The 22,725-nt window shown below is 37.6% G+C and overlaps 3 protein-coding genes and 1 long non-coding RNA gene across 15 annotated transcripts; 2 read left to right on the top strand and 2 right to left on the bottom strand.

Annotated features, from left to right (window-relative positions):
* Window positions 3,795–9,238, top strand: LOC107606098 (mitogen-activated protein kinase kinase kinase 1). 2 transcript variants are annotated; one of them, XR_001612614.2, is made up of 10 exons: window positions 3,795–4,978; window positions 5,534–5,618; window positions 5,812–5,874; window positions 6,491–6,648; window positions 6,986–7,058; window positions 7,182–7,241; window positions 7,730–7,840; window positions 8,206–8,449; window positions 8,579–8,679; window positions 8,773–9,238. XR_001612614.2 is itself a non-coding variant. In XM_016308071.2 (9 exons), exons 1-8 carry the CDS (start codon window positions 3,990–3,992, stop codon window positions 8,413–8,415), a joined length of 1,749 nt encoding a protein of 582 aa, XP_016163557.1. In that variant the 5' UTR covers window positions 3,795–3,989; the 3' UTR covers window positions 8,416–8,449; window positions 8,579–9,238. The 2 variants fall into 2 exon arrangements, 1 of the variants encoding a protein (XP_016163557.1); XM_016308071.2 differs by having other exon boundaries at window positions 8,579–9,238.
* On the bottom strand, window positions 12,589–15,471 carry LOC107606097. 3 transcript variants are annotated; one of them, XR_002350537.1, is made up of 5 exons: window positions 15,129–15,471; window positions 14,775–14,964; window positions 13,476–13,622; window positions 13,299–13,402; window positions 12,589–13,026 (listed from the first exon to the last, which is right to left on the bottom strand). It is a non-coding gene; the product is annotated as an uncharacterized LOC107606097 (long non-coding RNA). The 3 variants fall into 3 exon arrangements; XR_001612613.2 differs by having other exon boundaries at window positions 13,476–13,545; XR_002350536.1 differs by lacking the exon at window positions 13,476–13,622.
* Window positions 15,621–18,363, top strand: LOC107606096. 3 transcript variants are annotated; one of them, XM_021106403.1, is made up of 3 exons: window positions 15,621–15,878; window positions 17,188–17,420; window positions 17,559–18,363. In XM_021106403.1, exons 2-3 carry the CDS (start codon window positions 17,201–17,203, stop codon window positions 18,176–18,178), a joined length of 840 nt encoding a protein of 279 aa, XP_020962062.1. In that variant the 5' UTR covers window positions 15,621–15,878; window positions 17,188–17,200; the 3' UTR covers window positions 18,179–18,363. The 3 variants fall into 3 exon arrangements, with proteins under 3 accessions (XP_020962062.1, XP_016163555.1, XP_016163556.1); XM_016308070.2 differs by adding an exon at window positions 16,618–16,777 and having other exon boundaries at window positions 15,654–15,878; window positions 17,188–18,363; XM_016308069.2 differs by having other exon boundaries at window positions 15,622–15,878; window positions 17,188–18,363.
* LOC107608410 lies at window positions 18,375–20,949 on the bottom strand. Of its 7 annotated transcripts, none has more exons than XR_002350534.1 (4): window positions 20,457–20,944; window positions 20,171–20,368; window positions 19,936–20,085; window positions 18,375–19,818 (listed from the first exon to the last, which is right to left on the bottom strand). XR_002350534.1 is itself a non-coding variant. In XM_021106405.1 (4 exons), the coding sequence occupies exons 1-3, from the start codon at window positions 20,742–20,744 to the stop codon at window positions 19,946–19,948; spliced, it is 621 nt and encodes a 206-aa protein (XP_020962064.1). In that variant the 5' UTR covers window positions 20,745–20,949; the 3' UTR covers window positions 18,375–19,818; window positions 19,936–19,945. The 7 variants fall into 7 exon arrangements, 5 of the variants coding, with proteins under 5 accessions (XP_020962064.1, XP_020962065.1, XP_020962063.1 ...); XR_002350535.1 differs by having other exon boundaries at window positions 18,375–19,686; XM_021106405.1 differs by having other exon boundaries at window positions 19,936–20,080; window positions 20,457–20,949.

Raw genomic sequence — 22,725 nt, 5'->3', positions numbered from 1 at the left:
TCATAAGAAGATATGGCCATGGGGAGACACTCTTTTTCCTACTCACAAGGTTTTTCCCAAAAAATAGGATTTTTCTTGGAGAGGTTTTAATGAGGTCCCCCACCTCATATCAGTCATGTACTCAACAAAAATAATCAAATATACACATTTCTAATCAGGACATCTATTTATCATACCAACTACTCCAATATGTCAAATATTGAGTTAATGTGCGCACATTCAAAATCAAAGTATCAAACACCCTATACGGGTACAAAACACCTAAGTTCAATTAAATAAACATTAATTACAAAAGCAGTCCTCTAATCTGCTCCTTTCTCCACTGATTCACTTTCACCCTGATTCTCAGGCAGGGTACCATCATCTACAAGGCGACCACCGCTTACAATCTTCGTAACATCAAGCAAACTCACATCAGCATCCGGAGCAACGACACCAATCTGAGCTACAGCTCGATCAAAGCCAAGGGTAAAGGTAGTCAAAACCTCTTCCTCAAGCTCGGCAACCCTTGCCTTCAATCCCACCAGCTTGGTAACATTTGCCTCCAAATCCCCCTTCAGCTTACCAACTTCAGTTTCAGAAGCCTTCTTCACATTCTTTACCTCAGCCCTTAACTTCTCAATCTTCAAATCCCTCTCTTGCAATGATTCCTTAAGCTTTTTCACAGCAGCCACATTATCTGCATCCAATATAGCATCCAATTCAGAGGTGCGACCAATCGATAGCAAACGAGCACCCATGACCTAAAATACAAAGGTCGTCAGTCAATACTCAAAAAATTAAACAAAAGAAATAACACCACGAATAAAACAAACCTGCAGATAATGTGCGACCCCTATTTTTCCAGCATCATGAATCATCTTCACATCAGCATCAACCTGGGCAAACTCATCAGCCACTGCCATGAATGGAAAAGAAGCCGACCATATAGAATTACTCGGCCCATCTCTATTACCATGAAGGACAAGCTGACTCTGGTAGGCAGACTCAATCTCCTCTGCCGTAAAGACAGCATTATCCTCCTTCACTCCAGTCAGATCCACCACCTTCAAAGGTCCCCCACCTCTTTTCCTTTTAAGAGGAATCTCTTGACCAACAGAACCCCCACCCTCCTTTGCCACATTTGTTGAAGATCCCTCCTTTTCCTTCTTCTTAGCCTTAGAAATGAAAGCTTTCAAATTAGCAGTGGTTAAAGTTGAAGCCTTTTCACCTAGCAAAAACAGCCAACAAAATCAATAACTTTCGAAAACATTAAACACAACAACAAACCAACACAAAGTATACCTAGATATTCATCTAAAGCCTCCCTATCCCCCTCAAGCCTCAGTAAGGCCTGAATAGACAAAAGCTCGGAGGAGGACATAGCAGACATAAGAAACCCAATCAGATAATCTTCACTCTTAACCCTATCCTCGCAGTCTAAAACCTGCCGAGGATCAGCAAACCAGAAAATCGGAAACCTCTCTTCCATCATAGCGTCAAGATAAAACGGGTAACACTCCTCACAAATCTGAACCTTCACAAAGAACTCCTTGAAATCCTTAAAAGAAGACTTGTACAGGCTGAAGATAGCTCGTCCAGGATGACTACTTAAGTTCACCCAGCCACCCTTTCAAACACCTTTCGCTTGAAATAACGAAAAGAAAACCCCAAGGGAAGGATAACAACCCAGATACTCCATAAGACACTCAAAGGCACGAACAAAAGCCCACGAATTAGGGTGAAGCTGCGTGGGAGCACAATTCAGCAGAGACAACACACCACACTGAAAATCAGTAAAGGAAAAGCGAACACCCAATTCCGTCAACATGCACGTATACACATAGAAATAAGCCCAGTCATCCCTTTTCTCACATACTCTATCACTCTTCTCGCAAGGTAAGAACCTAACCCTCAAACTATCTCCACCCCTGACCCACCTCGCACTATTCAACTGCGACAACATATCAGAACTACTAAACACCGAAACCCGTGACTTAACGTCGCCATCAACCCAACCATAAGGGTCATTTCCATCCACAGCAACTCCCTTCTTACCCATGCAAGCCAACTACAAACAGTAACGAAAAGACAAAAGAAAACTGAAAGAAGGTTACCTTTCTTACTCATCTTGCTACTCAAAAACAAAAACCAAACTTGCAGAAGTCTAACGGATAGGGGGACAAGGAGTTACTTCGACACATTACCCCACGTAGCCCCCTCCACTTCCCCATTAACCACAACTGGCGTCTCCCCACTTCCCGCCTTAAAAAAAAAACACACACAACACATTTTACGCAAGGCCCAATTTATCAGGCCCAAAAACAAACAAGCTTCGCAAGAGGAATATGTTGAGCTTGGGGGCTCCCCAGGCAATAGATCCACATTAACAAAAAGCTCCAAAAACAACAGGCCGAGGATATAGAAAAGCTCAACATGTTTCTCATGCCGAGCTTGGGGGCTGTGTACCTTCCCGATATCCTCGGCCAAATCTTCCAATATCTTCGGCCAACAAACTATACAACCGAGAATAAGTCCACCAAGTCAAATCATGCCGATATCCTTGCGTAACAGAATTCGGAAGCCCAATCCTAATAACAAACAACACCGAGCATTACTCAAAGATTAACCTATTTAAACAGACAAACATAACTCGTCAAGGTATGAGAAAGAGAGACACGAGTAATCAACGGTTCACAAGAGATATCGAGCAATCATTATCTACCCATCTTTTCTTAGTTTTATTTTCTGAACGTTATTTCTTTTAAATTTCTTATTCTCATAACTGACTTGAGCGTCGGAGTCCTTTTTGCAGGGACCACGCAGAGGTCAACAGTTCGCAAGAGAACGCTTCCGAGTCCTCTCCTGGTCGTGACGTCGAGTACACTTCGGGAGCATACTCTGGACGGAACAAAATCTCTTCGTATCACCACATAATCCTTGGTAATCAAAAGATAAGCCTCCAAGCAATCTGTTTCACAAATAATCTCTTTATTCTCAAAATCTCAGGCTAAGCAAAGGCCCCTTCAAATGGCATAAAGCTCATACCAAGTGATCGAACCTGTTGAAATATTTGCAGAGCAGCCTGTCAACCACTTACCAGTATCATTCTTAAGGACATACCCAAATCCAGCAAGATGATATTGCTCAAAGAAACTTGCATCGTAATTAAGTGTCACAACATTTAAAGGAGGAGGACACCGGGAATCAATCAAAGAAAGATGGGAAGTAACCTGATTAGTACACTTAACAATACCATATTCAGCCGTCAAATGTCTAGCAAGCATATATGCTTCAACTATCATTTGGATTGAAAATGTCATTTAATTATGTTATTCATAATTAAATGATGTATTTTTATTATTGTTAAACTAATGGTGTGATATTAAATTAAGATTATGATAATAAAAAGAATGAAAAAAAAAAAAGAAAAAGGGTAAAAATCAAACGACAAATAAAAAAATGAAAAAAAAAAGAAAAAAAAGATGATGATAATAAGAATGATAATCAAAATAGAGAAAGAAAAAAGAAGAAGATAACATAAATAAGATAGTGAAAAAATACACTTATATAAATTTGACATTTGACTTGGTTTTAAAAAAAAAAAATAATTGTAAAAAGGTTATAAGATATTTTTAATAAAAAATGGACAAAAAAATAAATTTAAATATTTTTAAATTTAAAAAAAATTTACCTATAATTTAAACTACAAAGTTAATACTTAATAGTAATTAACTGATTATCATTTATGATTTGAGATATTTTCTTGTGAGTCGTGATATTCCACGGTGGCACCGCGTTTTCTCTCTTTCCACTTTCCACTTTCCAGTTCAACGCCGTTTACCAGTCGCACTTCCCTCCACACTCTTCAATTCTGCCCCTTTTTCCCCTTTTCTCTTTTCTCTTTTCTCTTTTCTCTTCTTCAACCCCTTTTTCCCTCTTTCACTCGCAATTCCCACCTGAGAAATATCACTTTCTTCTTTCTTAGATGGATTTTGACCTGCTTCTTCATGCATCATCTACCTCCATTTTTTAATTCCAGTAATAGAAATCAACGCAGCAACAACAATTCCATGGATTCAAAGAAGCTCCGAAGGAAGCCCAAGCTCGAGCGCCGCAATGCCGTCAAGTACGTTGACTACGACGCCGACGGCTCCACCACCTCCTCACACGATGATTCCTCTTCTTCCGTCGGTGGCGGAAGCAGAAGCGATTCCATTTACACCCGATCCATGGATTTCTACGACCGAACTAGCTTCCGAATTGAGGGAACCGAGGGCGAGTTTGACCGGATTTGCCGGAGCTTGGGGCTCTCCGGCCCGGAGGACTTCGCCATACCGGCGGCGGCCTGGGAAGCCATGAAGGTCCGGTCGTCATCGGATATTCTCCCGAGGCTGAATCCGAGGGAAGAGCAAGTGCCACCGCGGCGGAGCGACGTCGTTGCGGTGGGTGAATTGGCCGAGGAATTCGAAGGTGGAGCTAGGGTTAGGGTTGATGAGACCAGTGGTTGCTGCGCGGAGAGCTCCAGTGGTGTATGCGGAGGAATCAAAGGGGTTCGTCCGCCGATGCTTAGGCCGCCGCCGGGGACCAAGGTGCCTGTGGTGGACAACACAAGCTCCACTTGGGACCTTCTAAGGGACTTTGCTCCAGAAGGTGCAGACAATGGCCACTTACTACAGATAGAACCAGATAAAGAAGACGAAGAAGAAGAAAAGCAAGTAGTAGTGGTGGAGGAAGGACGAGGTAAGAGAGAAGAGGAGGTGGAAGAAAGGGTGGATAATGCGGCGAGGATTGCGGAGATTGTTGCTGATCTTTCGGGGTCGTGTGGTTTTAGCACTTCAAATGAAGAAGATGATACTTCAAGCACTACCACAGGTCCAAGGTCTAACAATATATCTCCCAATGGAAGAATCAAGCGTATTATTACCTCTGGCGATTGGCAAAAGGGTGAGCTTCTTGGACGGGGTTCCTTTGGCTCAGTCTATGAAGGAATTTCTGGGTAAGGGTTTTTTTTTCCAAGTCCAGTTTGCATTTCACTTTTGCTTTCGCTTCAGCTTCCCGTTTTACTTTTGATATTGTAGAATACTAGAATGTATTTTAGAACTTCATCATAGTAATCTAACTAACTTGTTCATTTGGGCTACCTAGTGAAATTGATGCAGTGATACAGAATTGTAGAAATAAGAAAAATTTAATGATGCAAGCGGCGAAGCGGGATATGTTATACACGGGCAAATTTACTATAACTGATGTTAATTTTTGGGGAAAGGGTCTCGAAATTTTGGTGGAATGGTTAGTTACTGATAGAATAGATTCCATTCTATTCAACAAAAATTCTCGTTTTTTGTTTCTCCTCAGACTTCAGATGGAATATGTTTTTATCCAAACATGTGAATGAAATAATAACTCTCTTCCTATGGGCTCCAGTCCACTTCTTTGAACATCATCTTAGTCAACTCCCTTACATACCATCAATCCAAATATAGCCTCTGTGTTATGTTATGTTAGTCATAATTACTAACTTATAAATTTTATCTTCTGTATATTACTGCAGAGATGGATTCTTTTTTGCTGTGAAAGAGGTTTCACTGCTTGATCAAGATAATCAGGGAAAGCAAAGTATCTATCAACTGGAGCAGGTGAGAGGTTTATTCATTTATTGCTTCATGGTCTTTTCCCCCGTACTATACTTTTTCCATTAACTAACTCTTTTGTAACGTGTAAAAAAAAACTTGTAAATATTATGCTATATTGCTTGGTATTGTATAAAATGCTTCATTTTTCTCCTACTACATATATTGTTTTAAACTTTTTGCTTTGTCTTTTTCACAGGAGATAGCACTTTTGAGTCAGTTTGAACATGAGAACATAGTTCAATACTATGGCACAGAAACGGTACTTCATTCATGTCCTCTCTTTTCACTATTACTTCTATTTGGCCTTTGCTACTGTTGATTCCATGTTGAAAATTACCAGTACAGATTACACCAATGTAATAGGTCCCCTTATGGATCTCAAGATTTTTTTATCAGTATATGTGGAATGTTTTTTATTAGAGTCAGTTCATGATGTCATGATAGGCTATAAAATGTAGTCTAAGTTTGTATAGCAAGGGATCCGTAAGACTGCAAGAGCTAATAACATAAACTAAAAATTCAGAACACAGGTATTTAAGTTTTTTTTTTTGGGGGGGTAAACATATATTCAAAATGAGAATAAATTTTGCTGCATTTGGTGAATTGGAGAATGCTTAGTCCAACTACCAATATGGTGTATTCCTGAGAGCCTTAGTTCAATGCAACGTGACAAACAACTGAATGGCCATGGTCCTGTCATGGGTTTTTCAGCTGCATAATTCTATTCAATATTTCATTCTGGTTTTTACAAAGCTTCTTTAAGCTATAAGCAACTTTTGCTCTCAAGTGTTTCTCTCTTCCCCCTGTCTATATGTTTCCATAAGAGTTGTAATTGTGTTATGTAACCACTGTTTCATTCGCTTGATGTTATACAGGATGAATCAAAGCTGTATATCTTTCTTGAGCTTGTAACCAAAGGTTCTCTTGCAAGCCTTTATCACAGGTATACTCTTCGAGATTCCCAAGTCTCTGCCTACACAAGACAGATTCTGCATGGCTTGAAGTATCTTCACGATCGAAATGTGCTTCACAGGTGACTTTACATTTCTTTGCGTACACGCTCATAATTGCATAATGTATTCTTTGTAAATGATTTCTGTAATATTGGTTTCTCATTTTCCTTCTTGTTAGTAGGCTGTGTTCTTCTTATGTTCTTTGGGACAGGGCAGGGAAACATTTTGTAACTTGATTGCATGAACTAATTCATGTTTGGTTTTCAATTTTGGAAATTTTGTTAAGTAAATTTTCATCTTTGGGTTTAGCTCATGATGCCCTTTGAGTGTTGTTTTCGTACTTTCTATTTCAGTTAGTTAATTATCATGAAACAATCTCTCTAACTATGATCTAATTATGTTTTCCCCAATTTAAAGGGATATTAAATGTGCAAATATATTGGTGGATGCAAATGGATCTGTAAAGCTTGCTGATTTTGGATTGGCAAAGGTGAAAATCTTCCTCAGTTTATACTTCACTGTTTAGTCTGTTATTTTGTTTCTTTGATTTTTCAATTTCAGTTGCTCCAGTTGCTTAACATTTTAATTTTCTTATACTGCTTTATTATTTCAGGCAACCAAATTGAACGACATTAAATCATGCAGGGGGACACCCTTGTGGATGGCTCCTGAGGTTTGAACTCTCCCTTGATTCTTCAATTAGTTAGCTTAATTGCTGGATGAACAGCTCTAGGTTGAATTTCCACTTTTCTTCAGCTGTGGACCAAACGCAGAAGAAATATATTTATCATATAGTTACCGAGAGCTGCATGCATTTCACATGAATGCCTACTTTTCTTATTTGAGAAGCTTAAGCAATGAAACTATGCATGTTGGAAGAGCAGTAGATTTTTTGTTAATACAGTCTCTTATCCGTATGGAAAGGCATAATTTTACACTCCCAAGAAGTTTTCTGGGTAACTTAGCTATGGGGTCATCTTCTTTTGGATGAGTGTCTATTGTTGTATTAAATTCTTTCTTTCCTCTTATGTTTGAAGAGGAAAAATCCCTTTGCATTTGAAACTAAAAGTTTACCTTAAGCTTGCCAAAATTTCTACCTTGATTTATAGCTTTATAGTTTCTTGATGACATGATTATTGATTATGAGGCTGAAATATGCAGGTTGTGAAAGGAAAGAACCAAGGTTATGGGCTTCCAGCTGATATGTGGAGTTTGGGATGCACTGTACTAGAAATGTTAACAGGCAAACTTCCATATTCGGAGTTTGAAAGCGTATGTGTCATTATTTCCCTTTCATTACCGAGTTACAATATAATCAGTCTTCGCCTCTTCTTTTTTGTCTGAAGCAATTTTCATATTTTCAGTTTTGATTTTAGTTCCTATTCAATCTATTTCTATAAAGTTTGTTTTGGCCTCTTATTAGTGATTGAACAGTTCATGCTTATGCCTATTGATCAAAATTCCGAGCTCCAGATCTTATGTTGTAAATAACTTCTATATTTTGTTGGGAGATATTGCTGATTGCTATAGATATATAATAACATGAATATTTTCCATTAACTGATTAGTTGCATAACTGCATATTTTTTGCTATTATTTTTATTAGTCTCTCAACTTTTGATCTCTTCTGACAACAGATGCAGGCATTATATAGAATTGGGAAAGGTGAGCGTCCTTCTATGCCTGATTCTCTTTCAAAGGATGCTCGAGACTTTATCCTGCAGTGCCTTCAAGTTAATCCAGATCACCGTCCCACTGCTGCCCAACTCTTAAGCCATCCATTTATCCAAAGACCAGTTTCCCACTCGTCGGGCTCATTTCCTAATCTTCCAGGCAAAAAAGGTTAAATTTGTCATCTTCAAACTGTGAATCACAATGGAGGTAAAGATGATTCTTGCGTAGTCTCTATATTTGCAGTTCCTGTTTGTGTGTGTGTTTTATTTTTACGGCTTAATTATATTAAAAAACTTTTTTCTTCTCTTAATTTGAATATTTTACCCTTGATGACAGCTGTCCTTCATCGCGCACAAGATATTTCCAGTGCTCAGTTCTCCAATGGCCGGTGTTGGACTGGGGTCCAATATTGCGGCAGCTGCTGGACGAGTGTCAGAGTAAGCCTGCTTGTAACTATAATCTTTATAAGCACCACTTTGGGTCCAATAAGGGATATGCTGCCCGAGATAACCAAGTTATGGTCTTGACAGTGACCTGTTGGAGGATTGTGCTCAATGTGGTTCTTGTATGTTATAGCAATGCTGTAGTATCAAGGTTGAGCTGATAAATGTCACCCTCGCCTTCACTTCACATTAGCCAGCTGAGCTTACCCCTCGGAGCAATGGTGGTAGGAACTGAAATCACACTAATTGTACATATTTTTATCACACTGACATGCCATTGTGTAAATCTGTATCCTCAGTGGTAATTTTTCCCTCTCTATTCCAGTATTCCCATCTTGGAATATTTTCCAACAATCCCAATTTCCAAAATTTTGGGATCAAACTCTTCTAAAATGAAGAAATTGTAAAATGAAAAAATGAGGGTGTAATAATAATTCAATCACCATTTTGGTCTTTTGTTGAGTACGATGGTACTGTTTGATGTGTAGAAAAGACTTGGATTATTGTTGTCACTTATCAATGATCTGTTTCAAGGATTAGTGAAACTTTGTTTCATTTTATTCCATTTTGTATTTAGACTAAATCACACCTTTTTGTTTAACAAACAAAATAACACGTTACTATTTCTGAATTTATTTATTATACTTAATACTAAAAGATGGACGGTGGATTGGCTATTAAAATTTGTTCATATGAAATTTATAAATAACGATAGGAAAAGTATAGGTAATCAAGTGTAGGTAATCAAGTGTGTAATCATTTTTTTAAAAAATAGAAATATCCACATTTGTAATACAAAAAATTCAAAAAATACATTAAAAAAATATCTATTTAATATGAAAAAGAAACATCATAATGCTTAGTAAAAGAAACATCTATATATATCAACTTACTTTTATTAAGACGGACTTCAAAATCCAATTTATTAGAGAGTTGGCAGAAGCTGGCTGGACCCTAGTTGGTTCCCTAGCAAAACTCATAACGATATTGAATCCACTTTTGGTGTAGACATTCAAAACTAATTACCGAAAAAGATAAATCACATTGACGGTCATTGATTAAATTGATATTACACTAAGCACCGACTTAATAGAAGTGGACAATTTTAAAATTGAAAAAATAAGCAAATATACAATTAATTTTTAAAGTCCTGTTATAGATACAAGTCTTTTTGGCAAACAAGTCCATACAAGTTAATCCTAACCCAACAAAACTCACTCACATAATGCGCGCATAAAATCATGCCGTTCCTCTTCCAACGTTTGTATTCCACGTTCCTCCTCCTCTTTCTTCTTTGCATTTCTCCTCTTTTTTCTTTGTGTTTCTTCTTCTTTTTCACGTATTTTATCCTCTTCATCGTTCTTTTTATTGCTATTGTTCTTCTTATTAGTACAAATACACCAAAAATTCTTAACAATACACATAAATATCTTAGTTTTACACCGAACGGTGTTGAGTTTGACTCATTGACACACAAGATTCGGTGCGAGTGCAACATGTTTGAATCAGGAGGTATTCTTTGTGGCCACTATCTTGCTGTGTTCTCATATTATAGAGTAGACAGAGTATCATCTTGCTATGTTTTCCCTCGATGAAACAAGAATGTACAGCGCAAATACATTTACATCAAGAGCAGCCACGACGAGAATCGATCGGATGAAAGCCACAACTTATTCAAAAGATTGTGTTCATACTTTTTTAATGTTGCCCAAAATTTCGTGACCTGTGAAGAAGCGGTCATGTTACGTTCGGGTCTTGATGATTTGATGGCCAATCTGTTTGATTATCATGCGAACTTTGGGTCCAAAAGTGTTGCAACTACACAAAACAACATAGTGACACAGAGTGAGTTCGCTCTTGGTGCAAATGACATTCGAGATCCTTCAAAAGTGACAACGAAGGGTCGACCAAGGTTGAAAAGGCTTGGATCTGAACTGGACAACTTAATCAAGAAATCCATACGAAGAAAGAAGAAAAATGCACCTCCAGTATGTGCGTACCATTTGGTTAATTTCGAACCCCTTGTTAAGATGTCTTAATGGATAAAATTAACTCTTTTTTTTTTGCATGTGGTGCTTTTTCTAGAAAAATGATGAAGTAGTCAATCAAAATCTAGCTGTGGGTTCAGCTATTAGAGCGAATGAATCACAGTAACATGGCGGCTTCATTGTTAAATTCGTTTGAAAATAATTAGAAAAATTTTGATTATAGATTTGTAAGAAGAATTTTATTTTATTTTGATTTTTTTTCACTTCTCTTTAACAAAATATTCAACTTTTTTATTTAATAAACAATTTTAAGTTGAGAATATATTATTATTTTTTGAGTATGATCCACTGATATGATTATACTGTTATCAATTTTTTAAGTTGGGTAAAGTACTAAATTGGTCCCCTAGGTTTGGGCGTAATTCTGTTTTGGTCCTTAAAGTTTAAAGTGTTCTATTTGAATCCAAAAAGGTTTCATTTAGCATCAATTTAGTCCCACAGTGAGGTCAAAATTAAATAATTAACAAAATATCCTACATAACAACAGTACAAGAACAAAATCGATAATTTGGAGAACAATTACAAGCTCCAGAGGCATAAAATCAACCATTGATACATCAATACATTTATTTATTTTTTTTTTATAATATAAATAAATTATTTTCTATAAAACTAAAGAAAATGATAAATAAATGTATTGATGCATCAATGGTTGATTTTGTGCCTCTGGAGCTTGTACTTGTTCTCCAAATTATCAATTTTGTTCTTGAACTGTTGTTATGTAGGACATTTTGTTAATTATTTAATTTTGACCTCACTGTGGGACTAAATTGATGCTAAATGAAACTTTTTTGGATTCAAATAGAACACTTTAAACCTTAAGGACCAAAACAGAATTACGCTCAAACCTAGGGGACCAATTTAGTACTTTACCCTTCTAAGTTTGAGTGCTTTTAATCACAATTTTTTTGTGCTTTTAATTTGGAGGACAAAATAGAGTAGGTTTTGTTAACTTAGGCTTCATTTTATTTTGTCACGGTTATGTTCCCAAGTTAGTTTGACTCAGCCTTCTTCGAGAATCCAACAAGTCTCGATCAACAAGTCTCGATCAGAACTTTGATTCTAAGTAAAATGAAAAAATGACCAAAAAAGGAACCTCTGTTTTAAGAAACATCCAGTGATAGAGAAGCCCACAAAAGACACGTTAACAAAAGATACCTCTAGTGGAAGACACATTTGTAAATAGATACATACATATATAGACACCTTAGTAGAAGACACCTCTAGTAAAAGACGCATCCATATATAGACACCTTCGAAAAAGACATGATGAAAAGAGACACGTCCCTCAACACACATCCATGGTTAAACAATAACATGAAAGACACATTGGAAGAAAACACATCTATATATAGACACATCGAAAGAAGACACAACAAAAAAAAATGTCTATCAGAAGACACATCCATAATTAAATGAAAACACAAAAGATTTTACATTGACAAAAGACACTTCCAACAGAAGACACATACGTATACAGACACATTCGAACAAAACACGACCAAAATAGACACCTACGTCAGAAGACACATCCATAGATAACGAAAGATACCTGCATTAAAAGACACGTCCAAAAGTAGACACATCCAAAAATAACTCATTGAAACCTCAATATGTTTAGCCACTTCAAACATGTACACTTTAAAACGTAGCAAGTGTACATCCACATCCACAATAAGATTAGGGGTGGCAACAGGGCAGGTAACATATTATATATATACCGGAGCGGGTAAGGGCGGGTATTATCTAAACCTGATCCTGCCCTGCCCCGAGCGGGTAGGGGCGGGGTGGGTACCCGCGGGTTCGGGTAGTGTTGCCACCCCTAAATAAGACAAACCAATCTCTAAAGACCGGATTCACATTCACAATACACGCATTCTCCGTTAATTAACCGACAAAGTTCAACAAGATTCATAAAACAAGCACCCAACAAAGTTCAACAAGGTTCATAAAACAAGCACCCGCTAATAACATAAGAATCCAAAACAAACAGTCAGTGTGTGTAAACGCAAAAAAATATCAAGTTCCAACAAAATATAGCTTAGCATGTGAGGGTTTAGCTCCTTTAGATGGGCTGTTTCTTCAGCAATCCTTCAGCTCGTCAAAACTTGCTCTTTGTGCCAGGTGCTATGAACGGTGTCCTAGCCTCTTTACGTTTGTTCCTTGGTTGGTTGTGGCGCACAACACTTTGAGGACGACTGTCAAGGGCATTCAGTGCATCTCCAATGGCTGAATTTTTTTAACTCAGAATGATGACAAGCATTATTTTCATCCTGTATAACTTGATGGTATCCTGCATGTGAAAATCAATATTGTACGACCGCACTTAGTTACAGATAGTGATGTGTGTTTACATAATCAGTTATTTAGCAATAGAATTTAAAAGCTCACATAATCCCAGTCATTCAGTTACCCGCCTTCGATCCAATACTCTATGAATTTTATTGCGTATACACAACAATCAAATTTATGTGAACGAAAACAATGGACTATATTAGGAGAACCAATATATATCTCAATTAAACTTACTAATTAAGATATTGTTAGGTTTTGAGGGGGACTCACCCGTTTGGTTGTATTGGAACAGAGGCGTATGTGCAAGGCAGACCTATCAGAGTGGGCTTCTACGTGGAGATGACCACTTGAGCTATGTCTTCAATGAGCCTCCCCTGAAACGTATTCAAAGTTTAAACATAATACAATACTTCGGGTTAAATAGATTAAGGGGAGATCTTTTGGTACCGCATATGCATCTAGCCTCATCCGTGATGTATCATGTGATTTAGTGTGTAGACTATTTAGGACGAAAAGCCTTTTTCCGGAGACATCAAATGCATACATCCACCAGTGACGAGACATACAAATGGAAAAAAACCACCGCAATAATGTCTACGTCATTCATTAATGATATGACCACATTAAACATGTTTGAAACTTTTTAGGATAAAAATAAGACGTATAAAACGTTAGAAACCAAATTAGGATTTGACCCAAATGTTGGGAACCAAAATAGTACTTTACCCTTTTAGATAATATCCTTATTTCTCACAAATGCATGCAATACTTGAAGAATAAAAAGAAGGGCTTAGACACTGAAATAGCTCTAAAGTTGGATATGAGTAAGACCTATAATAGAGTTGAATGACGATTTTTGTGGTTTATAACGGCGAGATTAGGGTTTGATCCTAAATTGATTGGTTTGATTTAGGAATTGGTTATCAATGTTTCTTACCATGTTATTGTGGAATGACAAACTTTTGACTTTCAAAGAAATATCCGTCAAAAAAATCCTCTATCCCCATGTCTATTCTTATTTTGTGCAGAATGCATTTTCTTCTTGCTAAACAAAGTAGAAGAAACAACACCATTCAAGGTATACTAAAGAAAAGGTGCCCTAAGATCAATGATCTTCTATTTGCCGACAACTCTACAATTTTTGCAAAATTTCTCTCCAATGTTGTGACAACATTTCAGTCCTCCTAGACACTTATGAGGCTTTTAGTGGACAAAAGTTCAATCTAAGTAATAACTCTACTTTGACAATGAGACAGATGCTTGCGAACAGATTGAACATCCCTCGTGAATGTTCAGGATAAATACTTGGGATCAGAGATCCAAGAAGCCCACTTTTGGGCTGATTAAGGATAAAGTTTATAAGAAGGTAGAGGGGTGAAAACGAATATTGCTATCAATAGGTGAAAGACACATTCAAATAAAGATCGTGGGTGAGGCAGTGCCGATTTATTCTCTCTCCTACTTTAAGCTATCTTAGTCATTAATCTAGAGAACAATATTTTAACCCAATTTTAGTGGAGGCAAAAGGGTACAGATAAAAAAATCTCTTAGGTTAGTTGGGAAAAGATGTCACGGCTCAAATCGGAAGGGGGTTTGGGATGGAAAGACCTCAGAGCACAAAATCTAGCCTTACTTGAAAAATAATGTTGGAGAGTTATGGTTCAACCTAACTCTAAGCTGTCTAAAATGCTTAAAGACAACTACTTCAAGTGCGTAATGTTATGAAAGCTAAGAATGGTGTCTTACCTTCGTGGGGATGGAGGAGCTTGTTGGAGGGCCGCAAAGTTGTTGAAAAAGAGGACTGATTTGGAAGGTTAGGGATGGCTCCAACATCAACATTGCTTCAAATCCTTGGATTTTGCCGTTTCAACCATTTCTCTCTCCGATGATTATCAATCGAAATCTCAGAGAACCAAATGTGATGAGAGTTTGTGACCTGATAAATGTGAATAGAGAATGAAACTCTATGGAACTCCCAATTAATTAAATATAGCTCAACAAATACTCAAGGTACATATTGGTGACGGTTCTGATAAAATTCAATGGCTCTACCATAAATCGAGTAACTATGAAGTATCCTCAGTTTACAAAGTTGCTTACCATTTCAATCGGCTTACAATTGACTTTTATCCAGAGCCGCTGCATTGCAAAGGCATCTGGAAAGAGTTCTGGAAGACGAAGCTCCCCCCCAAAAGTTCTTTTCTTCCTCTGGCAAAGCTATCTACTTGCGCTTGTTGCAACTCTGATGAAGAGATGATAGTTCACTGTCTATGGGTGTTGGAGTAGCAAGAACCTTTACGTAGCAAAAGGAGACGGTGGAGGTTGCTAGAAGACTCTTCCATGTACTCAGCTTAACGTCTTCCTCTCCTCGCCCCCAGCTTATCTTTAGGGTTGCATTTCTTTCTTCTTTCCTTTCTCTTGAAATGAAATGAATAAGGTTACAAGCAAGTAAACATGCAGCAATCGGCTTACTAATCACTCATCAATCACTATTGGGCCACGCACCATCACTATTGGGCCACGCACCATCATTCGAATAGGGCCAGAAGCCCAGAACCCAGCCGACTCACTTCTTTTTTGTTTTTTTTCTGAAGGTGCGAGAAGACAGAAGCGTAGAGTCCACTGTCCATGGTAGAGTACAGAAAGAGAGAGAGAGGGGTTGGTGTTGCTTCCCACGTCACCACTGAAGCCTTCATTTTCGGATTTTTGGAGAACGTGAGCGCCAAGATCGGCCTTCCATTCTTCTCCGATTTCCCTTGCCACTTCCCCTCCTTCCCTATCCCTCTTTCCAAATTAACCAACCAACGATTCAGTCCTCCCTCCCTTCGCAACGCTTTCGCTTCATTCCAGGTACTCCCTCCTCCCTTTTCCATTCCCTCTCCCAGGGTTTCATTTCCTTTCCTATTCACTCGTCCATTTGATTCTCTAATTCTTGATCCCTCATTTTCTTTGATTCACTTTTTCGCGCGGCTTTTTTGAATTCGCTTATGCTTTTGTTATTCTTTTTTTAATTAAAAATTATATAATTCGTTTTGGATGAGCTTCCCATGGTTAAGATTTGTGAATTACGAGCTCTTGATTCTATTTTCGCGGAAATCTATTTGTGATCTTGAATTGTGTCAATTTTTTATGATTTTGTACGATCTATGATCTATTGTAGCTAGCATTTCTTAAGAGTGGCAGAAAACTCTGCTTTCATTCTTTCATTGTGTAAATAGTGGATTGCGTAAAGAGTCATGTTGGTTACAAAACTGTTGGTCACTTAGACTTTCTCTTTTGGAAAATAGTTTATAGTTGAGCATCTTTTGAATGTTATATTCTTGGTTTCTCGCAGTTTACCAACCAAGCAGTTAGCTCCCACTGGTTTGATTCATCATATAGGGGCTACATATATTACATAAAGATGATAACTGGAAGGATAATTTTTTCACGCTTTTATCTCCTTGTTTACTTCTGAGATGCCATGCCTCAGAAATCTAAGGACATTGTAGTTTAAGACTGTCATACGTAACTGCAATGTGCATACCTTTTTCACTGCTCATGATAAGTGTGATCTGATCTGATTGTCTGATTTTTGTTTTGGATTTAGTTCCTAAATTTTGTAGAGAAAATGGTAGAATATCATTTTAGGGTGTTTCGACATAACGGCATTTGTGAAAAAGGCTTGTGGAGACCTCCAATAACAAAGTGGTTCAGATGGAAGGTAACTGAACAATGAGCAGTAGAGGGAGACCTAGAAAAGGCCATAGGTAAAACTAATAAAATAGAATGAGTTGTTAATGATTTAGATATAAATATGAATTATCACTTATGGTTGGATAATGGTGTCATCTGAATCCAAACCTTATATAGAAAGGCAAGTCTTGTTATTGTTGATGTTGATGTTATATTTGTATTTCTATATAGTTCCTATTTTTGTATGAGTAAATACTCTATAAGTTGCATAACATTTATTCTTTATCCATTATCTCCAATCTGCATTGTTTTGGGACTTGCCACACCGATTTGCTTAGGATTGACGAGTATGATGTCATTTGAATGATATCATGACATTTTATACTTGTGGTTTATTGTGTTTAGAATGGTGATCCTTTTTCGTTTATTTTGTTAGAATGGTACCATTTTCAATAATTATCTCTACCTCTTTGATTTGTCTCAGGTTCAGTTTGTAAATGGCTAAAGTTGGTAAGACACGGTCCAAGTCCCAGTCTCAAGGTCGCAAGGAAACCCCATATAATTTATCTTGTGCACAAAAGAATATGAAAGATGTTCATGGAAAGAAGAGCTCCACCAAATCATCAGAGAAGAAGGATTGGGAAGATGCAACTTGCTCTGTGTGTATGGAGGTCCCACACAATGCGATTCTTCTTCTTTGTTCATCATATAACAAAGGTTGTCGCCCTTACATGTGTGCTACTAGTCATCGATATTCAAACTGTTTTGAGCAGTACAAGAAGGCCTACACAAAAGCAACTTCTGTTCAAAGTATGCAGCTAGCAATAGACAATTCAAATTTTGACTTAAGCGCAGGTGAACCTGATGACAATAGAGAAGTGCCTGAGCTTCTTTGCCCCCTTTGCCGCAGACAGGTGAAAGGTTGGACAGTGGTTGAAGCGGCTCGAGAGTCTCTGAATGCCAAGAAAAGAAGTTGCATGCAGGATGATTGCTCTTTCGTAGGGAATTACAAGGAGCTCAGGAGGCATGTTAAGTCTAAGCATCCATTTTCTCGACCAAGAGAGGTGGACCCTGTTCGAGAAGAAAAATGGAAGAGGCTAGAGTGTGAAAGAGAACGGAATGATGTGATCAGCACAATTCTATCTTCAACACCAGGTGCTATGGTATTGGGGGATTATGTGCTTGAGCCGAATGATCATGCCTTTTATAGTGATGAGTATGATTCTGAAGAGGAATATTTGGAGGACGATTTCTTCTCCATGAGGCCATTTGGTCTGGGGAGAAATAGCCACATTTTCTCCAACATTAGGTACAATCAGGACCGCGCTGCTGTTTCTTTCAATGTTGATCATTTTGGTTTGCACAATGTTGCACCTGCAGCTTCTGCTGCTGTCTCTGGACGAGGAATCCACAGGCTACTGTTAGGGAGGTCTAGAAGACGACGGAGGCATAGGATGCCAAATGCAGGCAGGTAAATTCGGAGATGAACTACATAGATATGGGGAGTAAGCTTCGCTTCTGCATTAGTGTGCCAGATACCTTGGCATGGCTTGTTTTGTTGCTATGCCAAACGATTTTTATTATTTAATTAGCAGAGTATAGCAGTTGAGACCCCGTTCTGGTTATATTACTATCTCATCTGTCAACTGATATTTGCATCACTTTACTAGCTTCTTTTAGCTTTTCGAATTTATTGTTTTAAAAGGCAATGCAATTTCATAGCGCTCACTGCCTCCTTGATTTCTAGGTTTAGCATATCAAGGTCATTATTATTTTAGATCACATAGGTTTGGACTGGCTGGCTGTCTTTCTATCACAGAAAGTGGTCAACTGAACAGGGTGTTTAGGGGCAACGAGGAGATGCCCCAAATAATGCGTTTTCAAAAATGATGCTTTATTCTTCAGTTGATGTTTACTGTACAGTTTGAATTATTGCATAAATAATTCCTTCGATGGATTCTTGGACCTACTATTCTTGCTGGCAATGTGGCTTAACATGGCAGATCTTTCTAACCGTGTCAGCATGGCATGGAGTGTTTGTCACCATTATCACGGAGAACATGACTGATACGTAAATGGTAAGTGTATGTTCATTTGTTAAGTTCTTGTGATATCGATGAGTGCATGCGGCACTTGGTTGTATTAGATTGTCAGATCGTCTTTCAAGTGTAACAGCGATGAAAATGATTTGATGTTGTTAGTGTTTAGAAATTAGAATAATGGAGGAAAAGAAATGTAAATTTATTTACTTTTTAAACTCTAATTTAATCTGATTCATTTATTTTGTCTCCGCTCTTTTTCTTTCAGGTAGTATATATTTCGAAAGAATTTAAGAATTTATATTATTTGACAACTTTAAAAGCATAAATTAACTCACTTGCAACTAAAAGCTGAATAATATTTCGGAATGATTGAGAGTAATAGTATTTTTCAAGGGGAATTGTTTGCTATTTGGAGAAGATATCTCTTAACTTGGGATATAGGTTAACGAGATGTTATTTGTGAGACGGATTATGTGGAAGCATTTAATCTTGTTACTAATTACCAAGATGGCTTTGGGTTTATTGATCCATTGGTGCTCAAAATAAAAGATATCATGCATTGGAATTGGCGTGTTGACTTTCGTTTGATTATAAGAGATGCAAACACGGTGGCAGATATTATGGCAAAGATCTTTCACTTTGGAAGGAGTTTAAGAGTAATCTTAAAAAGAACCGTCCTTCTATTCAAATAGATCTTTTGTTTTATTTTTCTTTATTTAGTTTATTTGAGTCACAAAAAAAAGCTGAATAGTAACTCATGAATATTACTAGTTTGGCTTTAATCTTACGTTCTTTGATAGGAATACAAGATAAGCGCAATATATGGCATTAGTTAACCCCATAACTAAATTACATAAGCATCGATGCGTTGAACTAAACGCTTCTCCTATAATTTGTGCGTCCTGCTCGGTAAATTCCTGATTGGCTGTTTACGCTTCCATCTGTAAAATCATATTCAGCATAGGCATCATATCCATTGTTATTGATAACAATGTCCACCAAATACCACACAATACATGCATTGTTATGTGTTTGTCTCCATTTTTTGACGAGTCCAAATCTTCCACTTAAAACTTCGAGACGTGATGATAGTAACCGTTAGAGATTAACAAAAAAATAAATAAATAAGGAGCCCAACAACCAACAAACTATACATTAATTCAAGCCTATAATATGCATTCTCCTTATACCTTCAAATGTCTATGTTGAACCACTCTGAGCTGTAGATTTGAGCTTCATCATCAGATAAGGCGAAAAAAAGACGCATGAAACAAACAATGTTCTGTTTCCCACTAGATTTCTTTGCATGATAGCTCTTTCAACATTTTGGCCACTCTACTCTGTTGGTAAAAATAACACATTAAATACAAAATCAAGGACTTGGAATCCAAATCAGAATAGAATACATAAGGAATCTCAAATTACCAAAAATGAAGGACGCGCTTGACCGAACTTTCTGTTCTTGGAAGGGTTTCTTTCTTTGTTCTCTTCTGACGTCACTCGTTCATATCTGCACCAGCCACCACCACCACCACCAGAGGCGGAGTATAGAGCCGTATATCTCGACGGCGAACACGAGCAGATTCGAACCGGTCTGGTTAACCAAAACCCCATCTTCTTCTGCTAAAAACTCGCAGAATCGGTTTCATTACTATTGGTATTCGCGAATCAAAACAGAAAATAGGAGAGAGAATAAAAAGAAGTTAATAACCTTGTTTTTTGTTTGTAACTGAATGATGGGTGATGGAACCTTTTTGGAGCGTGCAAGTGCATGATTCCGAAGCTGTCGAGAGTGAGCGAGAAGCTGAGCACGACGATCATAGCCGTGTGTGGAATTTGGCTTTGTTTTCTTGATGAAACCAAGTGATTGTTTCCTTGTTGAACGAGGTTTCAGTGATTCCTTGTACACTGTTATTATTACAACCCTACTTGTGTTTCTGTCTTGGATAGTCTCTTTCTGTTTCTTCTTTTCTATGATTTGTTTTGACGCCGTCGTCATGATGGATTTGCTTTTCGTTCTTCAGAAAACTATCAACATTATCACCGCTTTTGAGATAAGGAAGCAAATAGAAGTTAATGATCTTGATTTTAGAATGTGATGCTGTATTCGGAATACACTAACCAAATGTAGATAGAATCTCTCTATATTAAGAAAATGTATGTAAAATCTTCATTCTTGTATATCTTGGAACGGCTAAGAAGGAAGCTAAAGCCATGGAGATTAAGGCCTTAAGACATTTTTAACAAATTAACAATGAATTTTGGCCCTTGTTTTTTGGTCAACAAGAATCTTGGGAGTTAAGGTTTTTTGTTTTTTGGTGCTATCTTGGAATTAAATTGTACTACATAAAGTTGATCCTAAGATTTATTAGGTTTTTGCTTCTATTTTTTTTTGTCGAAATGATTTTTAACTCCAAATTTATTGCAGATCGAAGCTCAAAATAAGATCATTAATGTTTATTTTTTTGGGCCTAGGCCCCATTGAAAAACAAGAGAAATAAGGATTGCAAAGCTAAACCCAAAAAAAAAAAAAGGATTGCAAAGCTTTTTATTTCATTTTTTTCTTCTGGGAATGTGGAAACTGGCAAATATTTTGCCACTGTTGTAGACCTTTTTTCTTTAGAATGTTCTAGCAATGTTTTTGCAGTTTATCTATTGAGCTGGATAATTATAGCTCCTTTGGTCAAGGTTGTACATTTTTTCGCGGGCTAGAAGGTTGTCGCTCTTATATCCGTGATATGTTTTTTAAATGGGTAAACCTCTTAAGCAGTGTACTTTTTCTTTGACCATGTGTTCCACTCAAGTCCAAAATAAGAAAAAACTAATGAATAATCATGGAGTAATATATACTTAGATAAGTTAGTGGTTAGTTCACTAATCTGTTTAAACAAGTATTAGAAATTTAAATTTCATCTTGTGTATGTCGACAAACTCTTAAATAGACCTCCAATTTACGACGAATTAGTCTTTAACCTGTCGGACTGAAGAATACTGTATACAACCAAAAAAATTATATATATTTAGATAAGTTGATTCATAAAGGTAATAAAAATGTCAAAATGACCTAAATTAAAAAATGAATTGAATAATGTTGTATCGTGATTGATCTTGTTTTTTAACTTTTTTGGTTTTTTGGTTACCGTGAGCTTCGACAAATATTTTTACAATTCTGTTAGGGAGACAATGAAGAATCTGAGCAATGTGAACAATGGGCTTCAAGTTTGGTTCAATTCCAAAAAAAAAAAAGTAACAAACACTCCCCAAATTGCCTAAATAAAAAAATTCACCCTGTTATTTCAAATAATTAATCATCCCAAACTCTAATTTACCAACGCATTTCACCTAAACACCTCTTCTCCCCAAACTGTCTGCCACTCCCACCCTCATCAATGGTCATCATCGTTGCCCCTTATAGCCCCCTCCCCCGTGCGTTTCTCTCTCCCTCGCCGGCAGCCAACATCGCAGAGGGGACGTCATCCCCGTCGCGCGTCTCTCTCTCACTTGGCGGCGGCCATCATCACGGAGGGCAAGTTATCCCGTCGTGTGTCTGTCTCTCCCTCGCCGGCAGCCAACATCGTAGAGGGGCTCGTCCTCTCCATCGCGCATCTGGCGTGCCCCGCTCGTTTCTTTCTCCCGCGCCGGAAGCCAACCTCAGGGTCGTTTTCAACCACCGTCATCTCTCTCTTTTCATACCGTCATAATCCTCGCCATTGATCTCGTCGGTCCCGTCGCTCTACGCCACCCATCTCCATTTGTCGTCGAGCTCTCACCCGTCGGACACCAACCCCGCGACATCTGGAAAATTTGAGATAGATCCAAATCCAACAAACAATCATCCAGGTATTTATTAAAAATAACCATCTGGGTATTTAATGAAATGAACATCCAATATTTGTTAATTATATATACTTAAACTAATCATCCTAGTGAGAATTACAATAACCATCCGCCAACTTATTGAACTAAACATCCATCCATGG

This window comes from Arachis ipaensis, chromosome B07 (genome assembly GCF_000816755.2).
Source record: "Arachis ipaensis cultivar K30076 chromosome B07, Araip1.1, whole genome shotgun sequence".
NCBI lineage: Eukaryota > Viridiplantae > Streptophyta > Magnoliopsida > Fabales > Fabaceae > Arachis > Arachis ipaensis.
The sequence above is the reverse complement of the archived record's forward strand: the minus strand, read 5'-3'. Positions and strand labels throughout refer to the sequence as shown.

Excerpts from the sequence above, each read along its gene's own strand:
- LOC107608410 (XM_021106405.1), bottom strand. The coding sequence starts at position 20,744 with ATGACGACGGCGTCAAAACAAATCATAGAAAAGAAGAAACAGAAAGAG. Across the intron at positions 20,369-20,456 it reads AGTTACAAACAAAAAACAAG|CAGAAGAAGATGGGGTTTTG; the intron begins GTTATTAACTTC and ends GCGAGTTTTTAG. Across the intron at positions 20,081-20,170 it reads AAGCGCGTCCTTCATTTTTG|AGTGGCCAAAATGTTGAAAG; the intron begins GTAATTTGAGAT and ends CCAACAGAGTAG.
- LOC107606096 (XM_016308069.2), top strand. The coding sequence starts at position 17,201 with ATGGCTAAAGTTGGTAAGACACGGTCCAAGTCCCAGTCTCAAGGTCGC.
- LOC107606098 (XM_016308071.2), top strand. The coding sequence starts at position 3,990 with ATGCATCATCTACCTCCATTTTTTAATTCCAGTAATAGAAATCAACGC. Across the intron at positions 5,619-5,811 it reads GTATCTATCAACTGGAGCAG|GAGATAGCACTTTTGAGTCA; the intron begins GTGAGAGGTTTA and ends TCTTTTTCACAG. Across the intron at positions 5,875-6,490 it reads AATACTATGGCACAGAAACG|GATGAATCAAAGCTGTATAT; the intron begins GTACTTCATTCA and ends GATGTTATACAG.